Source organism: Sceloporus occidentalis, unplaced genomic scaffold, assembly GCF_023333645.1.
Source record: "Sceloporus occidentalis isolate IW3139 unplaced genomic scaffold, rSceOcc1.0.p SCAF_1, whole genome shotgun sequence".
Classification (NCBI taxonomy): Eukaryota; Metazoa; Chordata; class Lepidosauria; order Squamata; family Phrynosomatidae; genus Sceloporus; species Sceloporus occidentalis.
Genome location: NW_028316981.1, coordinates 216,783,942 through 216,799,576, shown reverse-complemented (window position 1 = coordinate 216,799,576; position 15,635 = coordinate 216,783,942). Strand labels below are relative to the sequence as shown.

Sequence of the window (15,635 nt, the reverse complement as noted above, 5' to 3'; positions counted from 1 at the left end):
AAGAGCAAAAGGAGGCAGGGCCAGCAGGAGGGTGAGTGGCACCATGGGATTGGCTGGGCTGCGTGCCATGCTCTGTCTCTCTGACAGAGAAGGCTCAATGTCTCACAGAACTACAGTTCCCAGAATTCCCCAGCACTGAGCCAGGACAGTTAAAGCAGTCTCAAACTGGATTCTTTTGCTGTCCTCTGAGGCTGAGAGAGTGTGACTTGATCAAGGTCACCCAGTGGGTTTGCATGGCTCAGCCAGGATTCAAACCCTGGTCTCAGAGAATGCTCCAATGCTCAGTATGCTCCAAGGCTTCCTTACATGTGCTGTTGCTTTTCTCTCTCTTTTTCTGTCCCCAATGAATTAGTAGTTGTGAATTTGGGTCTTAGAGTTGTGCTGATAGGTATGTCAAAATGTCCTCCATTTTGAGCATGACTGAGAAACATGAATTTATATTGTTTTTTATCAATGTTTTTGGCTTTTAGTTGGTCATGTCCTCCATTTTTCTTGAACATCCTACATTGTGTCCTACATTTTTCCACTGGGGGGTGCCGTAATATTTCTCACCTAGGGTGGCCAAATACCTAGAGCCGGCCCTGCTGTTGGGAATAGAAGTGGATCCTGCATGCCAAACAGAGCTTTTCTACCATGTAGAAATTAATTGGTTTTACAATTGTTAGGCTTACAAATGCCACATTGGCAGAGAGTGAAGCAGATGCCTCAATATCCCACCCATTAGCTGGTGTTTTTGCAGATAGGTTAAGGCACAGGGTGCTATCAGTTTGTAAGCTGCTTACCAGCATGCACAGAAAGCACAAGCCAAGCAAAACAAGCTCAACACGTTCCTTATCTCAATTAATAAAGGCATCCTCTTCAGATTTGCATTGCTTTCCATAGTATGATCTGTCTGTTTAAAAACTCCAAACGGCAGAATTTCCTCTGCCAGACATCACAGATAAACCAGGCGAATCTCACTCAGGTATAGCCTCTCAGCCCCCCCCCCCCCCCCTTTAAAGAAAATGACAAGAATGGTTAGCAACTCAGCTTCTCCACTGGATATACTCATAAGGACCATTATGGGAATTGTATCCATGGCTTCCCTGTTAGGAAATGGATTTATCACAGTTGTGCAGGGACAACAATGGCTTCAAAACAGAAAGATTTTGACCTGTGAGTTACTCTTGATTAGTTTGAGCACATCCAGATTTGTGATACAACTGTGTACTTCAGTGAATGCTGTTGTGTATCTCATCTCCTCAGAGACCTCCTGGGATGCTTATAAAGAGGTAGAAAGTTATATTATCTGGCTGTTTTTCAACATGGCCAGCCTCTGGTGTGGCACATGGCTAAGTGTTTTCTACTGTGTGAAGATCACTAACTTTGCCCATCGTGTCCTCCTCTGGCTGAAGCCAAGAATCAATATGCTTGCACCAAGACTGCTTGGAATGTCAATAGTCATTTATAGTATCTCCTTTCTTCTTCCATTGGTTGAATATCTTGGACACAAAAAGTGGGGAAATCAGACAGGCACTCTGCCAGGAAGTGCCAACCATAGTAAGGTTCCTCACAAAATGATACTTATTTTTCTTCCTCTGCATCTCATTTATACTTGTATAAATTTCAGCATAAGCATAACTGCATCTATTATTTTGCTCGTCTCACTGTGGAAGCACAAAAAGAATTTGAAGAAGAGTGGTGTTGGAGTTACGGACCTCAGCACCCAGGTACACATCAATGTCATTATGCTATTGTTGTTTTATGTCTTCTTCTACTTACTATATTTCACTGGCATGATACTATTTGCCAGTGATGCTATCCCGTTTGGAAGCACTGAAACACTAATTGTGGACATCTTGACAACTTCATTTCCTTCTGCACACTCCATCGTATTAATATTGACCAATCCAAAACTGAAAGAAGTGGCTGCTCGTGTTCTGAATATTAGACGAAGAGCTTCATAAAGAGGAGAAAAGGACAAAAGATATGTACTCATTGTTTGTGTGTCTCCCTCAAGAGTAAACCTCCATAAAGGTGGAGTCTGCTGACCACACAAAAGGAATGTGGAGAATAATAATAATAACAATAATAATAATTTTTATTTTTCTATTTCCTGCCTCTCCCTACGGATCGAGGCGGGATCACATCAATGTCAGCAGTACAATGTACAAAATACAGCACAGAATCCATCCATCTTGATCTTTGGACTGTCTTGAAAATGCGGAATAGACACTTGAACAGGCTGAATTGCAGACTGCCCATTCGATACACTTCTGTTTTTGGGATGTGCTGAAGGGTCCTCTTTAACTCCAGATTCAGGAGTGTTTAGAAATCCAGTTTTCTATAATTAATTATTCAGGCACCCGCACATGACAATTACTGTAATACATGTAAACAAACAAAATAATTGCCAAGGCTTCCAAAAGGAGAAAATACTCGTTGATTGTTTTCAGCTTATTATGAAACAATTATATCATTTAACAAAACATCAAAATGGAATGAAGCACATTTGTCTTGAGGAACAAGCATTCCCAGGAGGAAAACCACAACCTCATTTTGAATTATGATTCCTTTGTTTATGTTTCACTGGACTTCAGTTGATGGACTTCAGTTACTTCTGTTTTAATTGCCTTCTATAAATGACTTTCATTTTCCATTTTACTTCATAGTGCTCTTTTATTCTTTTTCTATTATTACATTCTTATGGAAATTCAATTATTATAAAAAGAAAAATACCAGAACAGTTGACAATCCTACAAAAACAATAAAATACAAAGAAAAGAAAGAATACCTAAAAGAACAACACTACACAAACACAATTATGTTTAATTTTGAGAAAAATGAAACAGAGTTCAGGAAACTGATACGTAATAAAGACCCTAATTTAATAGCCAAATTATTATTGAGATTTGAAACAGACTATGGACAAATAAAAGAGTGAATGGCAGTTTGGGCAAGGAATATTGGCCAGACTATTCATTTGAAATAATGGTAGATGGTTTGGTTGAAGGAGCTGAAACCTTTTGCTCTGATTTAAAGGAAAGCTTTTAAAAGACGTATTGGTGATACTTGACCCCCACTAATTGGCTGAAAGAGGTAAAAATAAGTGTTGGAAGAACAATAAGGCGGCTGGATCTTTCTGGCATGAGTGATGGTCATGTAAAAAAGCAAGGAAATTTTGGTTAATAATGAATAAGTATATACAAAAGATTTTAGGACCACAAATAAGGTTTAGACCCAAATTGTGTCTTCTAAATATGACAGATTATGAGAGAAACATAGAAAGAAAAAACAGAATCTGAATAGGTTAAATGGTTTTATTGGCAAGACTGAGGTTTACAAATTCTTGGAAGAAGAAACTCCCAGGTGTAGAAAAATGCATAGAAAAATGGCTGGATTTTGCAGTTTCAGATAAACTGGCAAATTGGATAAAAGGAAACCTAATCCAAAACTTTCTACAGATCTGTCAGCTTTTCATAGAATTTGTTAAAAAAACAATAGAAGACGGTGCAATTTTAGGTTATGCTATCTAAGAGGACAGATTGAGTCTTAGGAGTTAGTGGGTATTGAAGTAGTGATGGGGACATAATAAGAATAACGCTTTCTTGCTTCTGTACTTTGCTTTGCAAAAGAATCAATAGTTACAGAAGGCCCATAGATTGAGCCTACAGAGTAAAGTGCAAATGGGCTATGCTGGCCCCCACCCTTTCTTTCTGTATGTGTGGCTGTAGTATACACACTCACATAATCACCCCCTCCTTCCTCTGGAGGGCTCTGAATACAATGGCCTGTGTTTAACCAGCGGCCTTGAAGAGCCTAGCTTAGCCGAGTATCTCTTTTACAGTTATCTCTGTACATCCAGGCTCCTAGCAAGCAAGCAAATGTAATGCCAAAAAGACAATGTAGGACATAATGCTGTTTCGCTTTTGTGATTGGCTTATGCTAGGAAAAGTAGAGTTAGAAGGGCATAAAAGAAGATGGCAAGAGGCCCTCGGGGCTGCAGTTTTGATAACGCCCACCTTGCTGTGCGTGCGTGCTGCTGCCCTTGGCCAAGAAAATAAAGCGTTTTTTATCCTAGCCAGTTCGGTCTCCTTGTCTCTGCTTGTCCTCTGGCAGGCCACGGGCCTTCGGGTTCATGGATTTGGGGTTCCCCCGCTACAGTAGGAATATATCAGAGTAGAACATTTAGGGCTTTTTTTCTATTATGTTTATGACAGCTTGCATGAAATGAATATTCTATAATTACACATATTGAACTTGCAAGATCCTTAAGATCTTGCATGAATTATATCTTTTGTTACTTATCTATTATATCTATTTTGTTACTTATAATAAATAATTCCTTAAAAAGTACATGCTACTCGACACTCCTTGGCACGCATCTTATCTTGGTTGATGCTTGAATAGAACAGCAAGAAGGAGAACTGAAGTCATTAACAAGTCTCAGTGTTTGTTAAGGGAAATCCTTTATAAATTCACTGGGTGGTGGCAATGTGATTTGAGGGAATTTAAGGGTCTTCTGGGACTAAGGGCCAAGACAGGGCTGCTGTTTGGCTGCTTGGAACACAGGAGATCATCACATCTGGTTCCAAGGGAGCCAGAGCCAGACAGAGCTAAGGCTTGGATTTCAGAGCCTCTGCCCTGGTTGCTGGGCCTGTGGCTTCAAGGCTCAAGTGTGGGCCCTGCTCCCAACCCCAGCCAATCCAGGGCAGAAGCTTCCAAGGTAAGCAGGGAGCGAGGGAGGGAGGAAGGGAGGAGAGGCGAGGAGAAGGAAGGAAGAACAGGGGGAAGGAAGAAGGGAGGGAAGAAGGGAGGGAGGGAGGAGGTGAAGGGAGGGGAGGGACTTTTGTTCCATTGGCCACACCACCATTAAGGACAATGGTACTTGAGCATACGCAGATTTTGGTATAAGCAGGGGGATCCGGAACTGATCACCCGCATATACCAAGGGCCTACTGTATAAGAACTTTATGTTATTTTTTGGGGGGAGGGATAATGGGTTTTACTTGTATTGTTATATTTTATCGCTGTTGTAAGCTGCCTCAATCCTGGTGGAGAGGTGAGATAAAAATAAATTATTATTATTATTATTATTATTATTATTATTATTATCCCTTCACATATTTAAAGATAGTTATCATGTCACCTCTCAGTCTTCTCCAAGCTAAGTATACCCAGCTTCCTGAGTCATTCCTCATAAGACTTGATTTCCAGACCTTTGATCAACTTCATCACTCTTCTCTGGATACGTTCCAGCTTCTCAGTATTTCAGGTGAGCTCTGACCAAAGCCGAATAGATTGGCACTACTACTTCCCTTAGTCTGGGCACTATACTCCTTTTGATGCAGCCCAGAATTGCACTGACTGTTTTTGACTGCTGCTTCATACCATTGACTCCGGTTTAGCTATCAAGTATGGCAGAACCATACAGAAAATCAGGTTTCAGTAGTCAAAACTCAGCAAGCCTTTATGTAGCTACTTTAGGTCGACAACAGAGATGTTTATTTTCAGAACTAAACAGCATGTGTTAATATTAATATTATTCTATTTAAAATACCTTCAGGATGCAAAAGAAAGAGGTGGGCTTGCCATGCCAAATCTCAGGCTATCCTTCGAAGCTGCTGGCTTTACATGGATAAAAGATTGGCTAACTTTAAAGATGAGGACTTATTGAATTTAGAAGGTGTAAGCCTGAGATTTGGCTGGCGCGCCTACCTCTTCTATGACAAGGAAAGAATAAATTGAGATTTTAATAACCACTTTGTGAGACAAGCTCTAATAAAAATATGGAAGAAATATATAAAAAAGAATCTGTTCTAAAATCCTGCTTTGGGCTTCCCCCCACAAAGCTCTTTTCAAACAAAATCCGCAGAAAGATGGCTTTTGGATTCATTATAAGGAGTTAATTTCTGTTAATGGAGCTGATCAAAGATTAAAGACTAGAGAAGAATTTAGGGAAGAGGGACACAATATTTCTTGGTTTTTCTATAGGCAGTTGAGAGAATGTTTTTTAACGGATAAAAAACATTATGATATTGGGAAAAGTGATACAGAATTAGAACAAGAGATAATGTCAAGTAAAGATGCTTTATAATCAAGGTTATATAATTGTGTTCTTAAAATTTGTATGGAAGAGGAAACTGTCAAAGAAAACATGATTAAATGGTCCCAGAATTTTGGTTTCACAATTGAATTGGATCAATGGGAATCAACTTGGAAAAGGAGGTTAAACTATACTTACAGTCAAAACATCAAGGAGAACTATCACAAAGTTTTCTATTGGTGGTACTTAACTCCCGATAGAATGAGTAAGATCTATAACAATTGTAGTAATCAGTGTTGGAAGTGTGGGAAAGAGAGGGGTCCATCTACCATATGTGGTGGACCTGTGAAAAAGCTGTGAAATTTTGGAAACAATTTTGTTTTTTAAGTTAAGAAGGTTACAAAAGTACCTCTTAAAATCTCATTGGAATTTTTTTTAATTAAACATAATAGAGCAATCTTTGGCGGGGGGGGGGATTGATAAAATATTATTTTATATGTTTTCAGCTATGAGAATAGTTTACACCAAGAAGTGGAAGACAAAAGAAATACCTACATTAGAAGAATGGACATTTAAGCTACTGGATATTCTGGAAATGGATAAATTAACAAGAGAAATTAGAAATGAACCCTCGAACCTGTACAAAGAAGATTGGGAGAAGATAATAGAATACTTTCAGAAGAACTGGGGGGAAATTAGCACTCTAGGGATAGAATTGGATTAATTTCAATTAAATTAGGTAAAAATAAGAAGGATCGAATGTTTTTGTATAATTTAGTAACAGATAATCTAAAAAAAAAACTAGATAGGAATAAAACTCAGACTTGTAGATAGGAAGTAGTGAATGAAGAATGGTAGATATATATGGTAGTTAGATATGTGTAGTCTTAATTTTTGATTTATGCTATGTTTTGTTGATTTTTCTGTATGACATGTATGTTTTATGTACATGATATGCTGTGTGTTGTTTTGGATACATAATTGGTTTATCTATGATTTTTTTTTATATACAACTTTTTAAAACTTAAGAAACTATATTTTTTAAAAAATAATATTATTCTATTGGCAAGCAGGGAATGCCTTCTCCAGAGCATCCACAAAGACACATAGGGTTCTGGGAAGAAGCAGCTCCCTGGCATCATGAACATAATGGCATCCCTCTCTTCGCCGTGCCCCTGGACCAAAAACATACTTCCCATTTTGCTGGGAAGCATATTTTTGTCAAGCAATCTCCATGAGACAAGCTCAGACAAAGTATGGACATGTTTTGATAAGAAACAGGTTGAACTAAATCTTATTGATAAAAGTACAATAAAAATGTTGCAGTTGTGGCAAACTTTTCTAGATGTGATGTTAAAGGGTCCAAATTATTGGCCGATAAATTAAAGAAAAGGAAGATGAAAAACAAAATAGGAGCTATAATGGATGAAAATGGAACTAGGTTTTTTAGCCCTTGAATAAACTTGGATTAATTTGCCAATTATTTTGCAGTCAATTCTGCCAAATAAAGCAATAGAAAATCTAGGGATTCTACATTCCATACAGCAAATTTTTTAGCCAATGCAGCTTTGGAGGGTTGGCAATCCTAATGTCCGCATTCCAACTGTCTAACCCATATGTAGCATGACTTCTTCCATAATGGGTTGATCGCCTCTAGACTTTCAAATCTTTGGAAGAGAAAACTCTCATTTTCGGATTTATTAATTAATTCAAGTTATATTTGTTTTGTTGTTTTATTCTGGCATGACTGTTTTATATTCTCCATTTTGTTTAGTGCTTTGGAAAATCAAGACACTATTTTGTTGGCTGTTCTTGTCCATATGGTTTCTCCACATCTCAGATGCCACAAGGAAATATATGAAAGCAATCTTGTACCATCAGTATATAACTGCCATTTCAGTATAGCTTGGAGAATGTTTACAAAAGCAATGCCCACATAAAACAAAAGTTAAGAAGGGTGTATATATAACCACTGTGAAGGACCAGGATAGATCCAGTCATGGGTGTAGAAGCCCACAAACACATAGTTTGTGAATAGGAGTGGAGTAAGATAGTAATCATGTATCTAACTTCACGTGGGGAAAAGGGAGTCCCATTCCATCATGCAATCTACTAACCTGGTGCGTCACCCAGCTCTAGGGATTTTGAAGGGTGTGGAAAAGAAAGGGGCGAATGTATTTATCTTCTCATGAGGGAAGGTGGACACAAAGTTGAGACGCTATTGTTTAGAATTCCCACTAGTGATACTAATTTCTCTCCTTGGCCAGGACAAATGTTTACTCACGCTTAACAAAAATAAATATGCCTCAAGAAAAGAAGTGTAACTTGGAGTTATGCCAAGCACTAGCATGAAGAAGAAGAGCCCTCCCTCCATGCCATCTGACGCCATCCGACCTGGGAGGGAGTGAAAAGGCAGGCCCAACTCCATCAGGGCTAGCCAGAGCAAGAAGAAAGCCTTGAGTCCATCTGCCTTGATCCAGGCCTCAGAGGGAAGAGAAGAACCACTGGACTTAATAAAAAAAGAGAAGACTCCACCACACTGTGAGGGAATGTGTTCCACTGGTACAAAACTTTTACTGGTATAAAGCCACAGGTCTGGGGAGAGGAGAGAATCCACCAACTCAAGAGGGGAGGAATGAAATGTGTTTCCTGAAAGTACTCTTGACTCTTGTTTCTTCCTCTGCTGGTTGAATATTTTGGACACAAAAAATGGGGCAATCTAACAGAGAGTCTGCCAGGAAGTGTCATCCAAGTGAGTTATATTATATCACAAAATAATCATTATTTTTCTTCCTCTGCATTCTACTTATACTTGTATAAATTTCACCCTAACCGTAATTGCAACTATTCTTTTGCTTGTCTCCCTTTGGAAGCACACAAAGAATTTGAAGAAGAGTGGTGCTGGTGTTAAAGACATCAACACTCAGGTTCATATCAATGTCATAACATTATCATTGTTTTATGTCTTCTTCTATGTTCTGTATTTCACTAGCATGATAGTTTTTTCCAGTGATGTTATTAGGATTGGAAGCACTGACAGACTAGTTATGGAAATCGTTACAATTATATTTCCTTGTGTACACTCCATCATATTAATATCGACCAATCCCAAACTGAAAGAAATGGCCGCTCGCATTCTGAATATCAGACAGAGAGCTTCATAAAGAGGAGAGGACAAAAGTTATGCATTCTTTGTATGTATGCACTCTTTGTATGTAAACATCCAAACAAGGGAGCCTGCTAACCATCAAAAAGGAATGTGGAGAATCCATCCCTCTAGATCTTTGAACTGTCTTGAAAATGCAGGAGAGACCCTTGAGAAAGCTGAATCCTATGCTTCCTCTTCAACACACATCTATTCCTGACATGTGGTAAAGACTCCTCTTAAAACCCAGATCCAGTCCTGCCTAGAAAGCCAATTCTTTGTAATCACTTATTCAGAACCTCCACCTGACAATTACTATCACACATGTTATAGTAATTCCTAAAGGAGAAAATACTCATTGATTGCCTTCATTTTCATATCAAACAATTAAATCAGTAAACAAAACCTCAAAAGAAAATGAAGCACATTTGTATTGAGGAATCAACCAAACTATCATGCTTTTGTTTTGAAATTGAGATTCCTTTGTTTTTTCATCAATGAACTAACACAGCTGCCTTCAATAAATATGAGCTTCTTTTTTCCTTTACTTCATATTTCTGTATTATTATTTTAATTATTAAATTTTTAATGAAATTTAATTATTACAGAAGAGAAAAATACCACCACAACAGGTGACAAAGTCCTAAAGACAACAAAAGACAAAAAAAGAAAAATACATACAAAAACAACACTAGACAAACATGGGTACTCGATAGAGAGGCGGCTCCTGGCCTCCTCTTTGTGGCGGTCTGTATTTTTTAAAAGATGTATTGGTGGTATCTGACTCCTGATAATTGACTGGAATATATAAGCAAATTTGGTTAATAAAATTACATTACATATTGTTTATTGATTAGCCCTTAGGCCATATCAAAATAACACAAAGCAGATAAAACACGCTATAAAATTCTATAGGTCTATAGAAATTTAAAAAGCTAAATATAATAATTCTAAAGTATGAATAAAATACCATACAGATACCATCTGAATGCCATACAATTTAAGTACAAAACCCATAAATGAAACAAAATTATAAAACTTGATTATAAAAATCTATATAAAAGATTCAAAGTACGAAAATGGGTGAAATGGGGGGGGGGAATAAAATGATAGTACATTTCGGATTCACCCCTTTTCACTTGCTGCCCCTCACTGCTGGAACCTTCTTCCCCCGCGAGCAAGAGCTATCACTTCTTTAACCAGCTTCAAAACGGAGTTGAAGACCATCCTGTTCAGACAAGCGTTCCCAGGCCTTGCATAATTGTCGCTTGCTACTTGATGTTCTTTTTGTGCCTGTTTTATTGAACCATTTCCTGTATTGCTATGTACCTTATATGTATTATCCTACTAGAGAGGCAGGCTAGCTCCAACAGGCCTCCCTGGATGAAGATTAACCATCCATTAAGAAGCCAAGCCCTCCCTGCAGTCCATCTGCCTTGGTCCAGGCCTTGGAGGTAGAGAGAAACTGCTGGACCTCATCTCCTTCCCCACCACTACTCCCTTCTCCTTTTGTGTGGTGTCTTTTTAGATTGTAAGCCTGAGGACAGGGAACCGTCTAATTAAAATGATTGTATGTACAGCGCCGTGTAAATTTACAGCGCTTTATAAATAAAAGTTAATAATAATAATAATAATAATAAAACAGAAAGATTGAACATCAGTTACACATCAAAATTCTTCAGCACCTCTACAGTTTACCCCAATTTTCCCCACATATCTAGCTCTCAACTGTATTGCTTTAGATATTATTGAATCTTGACCACTCAAGAAGTATGAAGTTCTAACATGGGTATCCCAGAACACTGATTGTTTGATATAGGGACCAAGATACTGGTCTCTTTCCTGTTGGTACAAATCACACTTGAATAGAATATGAGCTAAATGGTAATAATTAGTGAGTGGATACAAACGATTTTAGGGATACAAAGGTTTACATCAAAATTATATCTTCTAAATATGATAGATCATGAGGAAAAAACAGAACAAGAAAACAGAATCTTCATAGGTTAAATGGTTACAGCAGCAAGGTTTATGTTTACTAAATATGGGAAAGAGAAGAAACTCCCATGTGTAGAAGAATGGACAGAAAAACAATTGTATTTTGCGGTTTCAGATAAATTGACAATTGGATAAAAGGAAACCTAATCCAAAATTTTCTACAAATCTGGCAGCATTTCATAGAACTTTTTTAAGAAAGGAAATGGAGATGGTGAAATTTTAAGTTTTGATATCTCTTTTTTTAAAATATAAAATAAAATTGCCAGCTTGGTAGATGAAAGGAATGCTGTATATCTTGATTTCAGTAAGGCCTTTGACAAGGTTCCCTATGACATTCTTGCAAACAAGCTTGTAAAATGTGGGCTAGACAAGTCAACTGGATTTGTAATTGGTTGAACCCAAAGGGTGCTCAACAATGGCTCTTTTTCATCCTGGAGAGAAGTGACCAGTGGGGTCCCACAGGGCTCTGTCCTGGGCCCAGTGCTATTCAACATCTTTATCAATGACTTGGATGACAGAATTAGGGGCATACTCATCAAATTTGCAGATGACACCAAGTTAGGAGGAGTAGCTAACACTCCAGAGGACAAGATCAAAATTCAAAATGACCTGAATAAACTGGAAAGCTCGGCCAAAGCTAACAAAATGATATTCAACACAGAAAAATGTAAGGTACTGCACTTAGGGCAGAAAAATGAAATGCATAGTTATAGGATGGAGGACACCTGGCTTAAGGAGACTACGTGTGAAAGGGATCTAGGAGTCCAAGTAGACCACAAGTTGAACATGAGTGAACAGTGTGATGAGGCAGCTAAAAAGGCCAATGCAATTTTAGGCTGCATCAATAGAAGTATACTGTCTAGATCAAGGGAAGCAATAGTGACACTTTATTCTGCTTTGGTCAGGCCCCACCTGGAAATGTGTGTCCAGTTTTGGGCACCGCGTTCAAAAAACCGGTAGTGTCCAAAGGAGGGGGACTAAAATGGTGAAGTGTCTGGAAACCATGTCCTATGAGGAATGACTCGGGGAGCTGGGGATGTTTAGCCTGGAGAAGAGAAGGTTAAAAGGTGATATAATAACCACTCATACCAACAGTTTGCTAGGAAAATCTCTTAGTTAGAAATGAAGAAGTGATCTCTAAACATTTCAAGAGTATCCATCATTAGGAATTTGCAGTCTTACCAAAGAGGAGAGGAAGAAGGAAGTAGAAATGGCTATAATAATTCTCAAGCTGGTAAACAAAGTAGTACAATGCACCAGCATTTTCAGTACTGTGATTGAGAAGGGGAGAGGGTCATTCATTTGGGCTGAGTTAGGAAGAGATTTACATAAAAGATACTGGGCCTTAGAAATGCAGAGGCCACTTTGGAATGATTTCAGCATCTTCTTCAGTATTAGTTAGCAAGAAGAATCTGCCATCATTTCTCCCAAATGCTGAAAAAAATGCTGAGAAGTGGGGAAAGGAGGAAGTGCCACAGACATAAGAAAGTGATTTATGAGAATTGTCCAATGACCTCTCAGCGCTGAAAAGCTGGCAAACTAAGTGGCATAAGATATCTGTTCATTGAAGTCTCAATGGCATTTGATTAGTCCATTGATATCATGGGATAGCAATGCTTGTTTGACTTGGACTCAAGTGTGATTCACATCATTGCTATGACTTGACGTGGACTTGACTTCATAATATATGATTTTCTGACTCGATTTGGCTTGAGACTTGCATATTTTTAACAACTGACTTGCTGGTCTTAGTTCAGTAACATAACACATTCATCCTTCTTTCATCACAACCTCCACCCCACCTTGCTTGCCTCAGTCACCGCTGCCTCATGTGTGTGCTCTGGGGCCTCCTTCTCACTTTTCCTCTCTTCTTCTCTCCCTCTCTTTTGGGTGCTTGCTTGATTTGGGGTGAGATTGGAAATGCTGGTGTTGTTGTTCTCAAGAGGTCTCTCCTCCTCAGCAATTCAGATTGAGCTCAAAACAACAACAAGCAAGGGAGAGTTGGAATGGGGCCAATAAGCAAGGGAGAGGAACCAGAACCAAGACCATGAGGTGAGCAAAGCTGGGATAGATTGGGAGAGAAGGAAGCAGAGAAACAACAATAACATAAGAGAGTGATGTATTCATGTATTTTAGTCCAAGTCAAGTCTCAAGTCTCTACCTTCAAATTTCAAGTCAAGTGTCAAGTCTGCAAGAAACTTGCAAGAAACTTTGCAAGAGTTGAGTCTCGAGTCTAGGAGATAACTTTTAACAGAAGAAAAAAAAGGTGGTGGGGTGTGTTTCTTGGAGGGAAGAACAAGAACATTAGGCAATAAGCTTGTGGTGGGGCTTGAGGTCTATTTGGCAGCTTGTCCCCACAGCACTTCAGAGGATCCTTCTAAAGGTTTTCCCAAGCTTCAGAAGGATTTTTCCACCTCAAGCTCATTGCTTAACACATTTGCTATTCCCTTTTAAGAAATGTGTCTCACACTTTGGGGACAGGTCTTAGAATCATAGATCGGAAGAGACCACAAGGGCCATCCAGTCCATTCGAATTGAATGGCACCAGCAAGTCAGGCATTAAAAGTATACATGGCTCTCATGTTGAGTCAGTGCATCATTTTTTTTTCTTTTTTTATTTCCCTTTATTTTATTCCACATACATAATTATATTCACATACATATCTTACAAAGTCTCGATTCCCTTCCCCTCTCCCCTTTTTTTTTCCTCCCTCCCCCACTCCTTCCCCTACCCTCCCCCCCTTTTTCCCTTCAACCCCTTTTTTTTAATGTGTTTATCTATTCCTCTTTACATTCTCTTCTTCCCATAGTCCTATTCCAATACTGTTCTATTATATTCCATACATCGACATCTTCTTCTTCCTCATCTTCTTCATTTCTTTTTATACTTCTGGAAAGTCTATCTGCCTCTTTCATTTCCATCACCTTATTCAACCACTCCTCTATACTTGGTATTTGCATTGTTTTCCATCTCTGTGCATATAACAGTCTTGCCGTCGAAATCATATATAAAATTATCCTCCAATATTTCCTCTCTATATCCTTCTCTACTTTACAGGTCATATTCAACAGATATAACTCCGGAATCTTTTGCAATCTTCTCCCTATTATTTCTTCCATCACACAGTGTATCCCGTTCCAAAATTGTTTAACTTTTGTACATGTCCACCACATGTGGTGGTATGTTCCATCCGCTTTTTTACACTTCCAACATGTCTTCATTTTGGTTTTATACATTTTAGATATCTTAACCGGCGTGATGTACCAAAAATAAAACATTTTATAATAATTTTCTTTTAAGTTTTGAGCTAAAGTAAATTTATTCGTTTTTTCCCACGTTCTTTCCCACTCGTCCAGGTTTATATTATATCGTATCAATTGACTCCATTTTGTCATATTCTCCTTTATCCTTTCTTGTTCTAGATCCCTTTCTAGCAGTCCTGCATAGTATTTAGATATCTTCTCCTTATTCTGTTTTTCAAAGATTATCTTATCTAATTCATTTTTTGTATTTTCTATTCCCTCTTGTTTTACATCTTTTTTGAGTCTTTCCTCCAGTTGCTTGTATGAGAACCATTCTATCCTCATATTTTCCTTTTCTAATTTTTCTCTAGATTTTATTTTTAGGAATCCCTTGTTATCCTTCTCTAGTATTTGTTCATATCTTATCCATTGTTCCTTACTCCTTCTAAACTTCCCAAAATGGGCCTCCTGCGGTGACGTCCATTGGGGTATTCTCCTATAAAACTTTTTCTTATACTGTTCCCATATCCTTAATAATCCTTTTCTTATAATGTGTTTTTTAAATTCCTTATCCTCCTTCCATTTCTGATATACTAAATATGCGTGCCACCCATATTTATTATTATAGCCTTCTAAACATAATAATCTGTCATTTTCTAACTTAATCCAGTCTTCAACCCATACCATTCCACTGGCAAAATAATATTTTTGTAAGTCTGGTACTCCTAAACCCCCTCTGCTTTTATGATCTATCAAATTATCCCATTTTATTCGTGCTTTTCTTCCCGCCCAGATGAAATTCGATAGTTCTTTTCTCCAATCTCTAAAGCACTTGTCTGTATTAATAATCGGGAGGTTCTGGAATAAGTATAGGAACTTGGGCAGCACACTCATTTTTATTGCCGCCATTCTCCCTAATAGGGAGAGGCGTAACCTTGCCCATCTTCCTAATTCCTCCTTTATTTCCTTCCATTTTTTCTGATAGTTGTTTTCATACAAATCTCCGACTCTTTTTGTTATCCACACTCCCAAGTATTTAACTTTATTTTGGGTTTTAAATTTTGTCATCTCCTCTAGCTCTTTTTCTTCTTGTTTTGTCATATTTTTTGTAATTATTACTGTTTTCTCCTCGTTAATCTTTAGCCCTGCTACTTCTCCAAATTCTTTAATGGTTTTTTTTAGCTCTTTAATACTGTGTAGTGGATTTTCCATATATACTGCAAC

At 38.1% G+C, this 15,635-nt stretch overlaps 1 protein-coding gene across 1 annotated transcript; it reads left to right on the top strand.

The window, feature by feature from the left end:
- Window positions 1-1,004: 1,004 nt before the first annotated feature.
- On the top strand, window positions 1,005-1,946 carry LOC149323414 (taste receptor type 2 member 7-like). The gene has a single exon (XM_089511168.1). It carries the CDS (start codon window positions 1,005-1,007, stop codon window positions 1,944-1,946), a length of 942 nt encoding a protein of 313 aa, XP_089367294.1.
- Window positions 1,947-15,635: the final 13,689 nt, after the last annotated feature.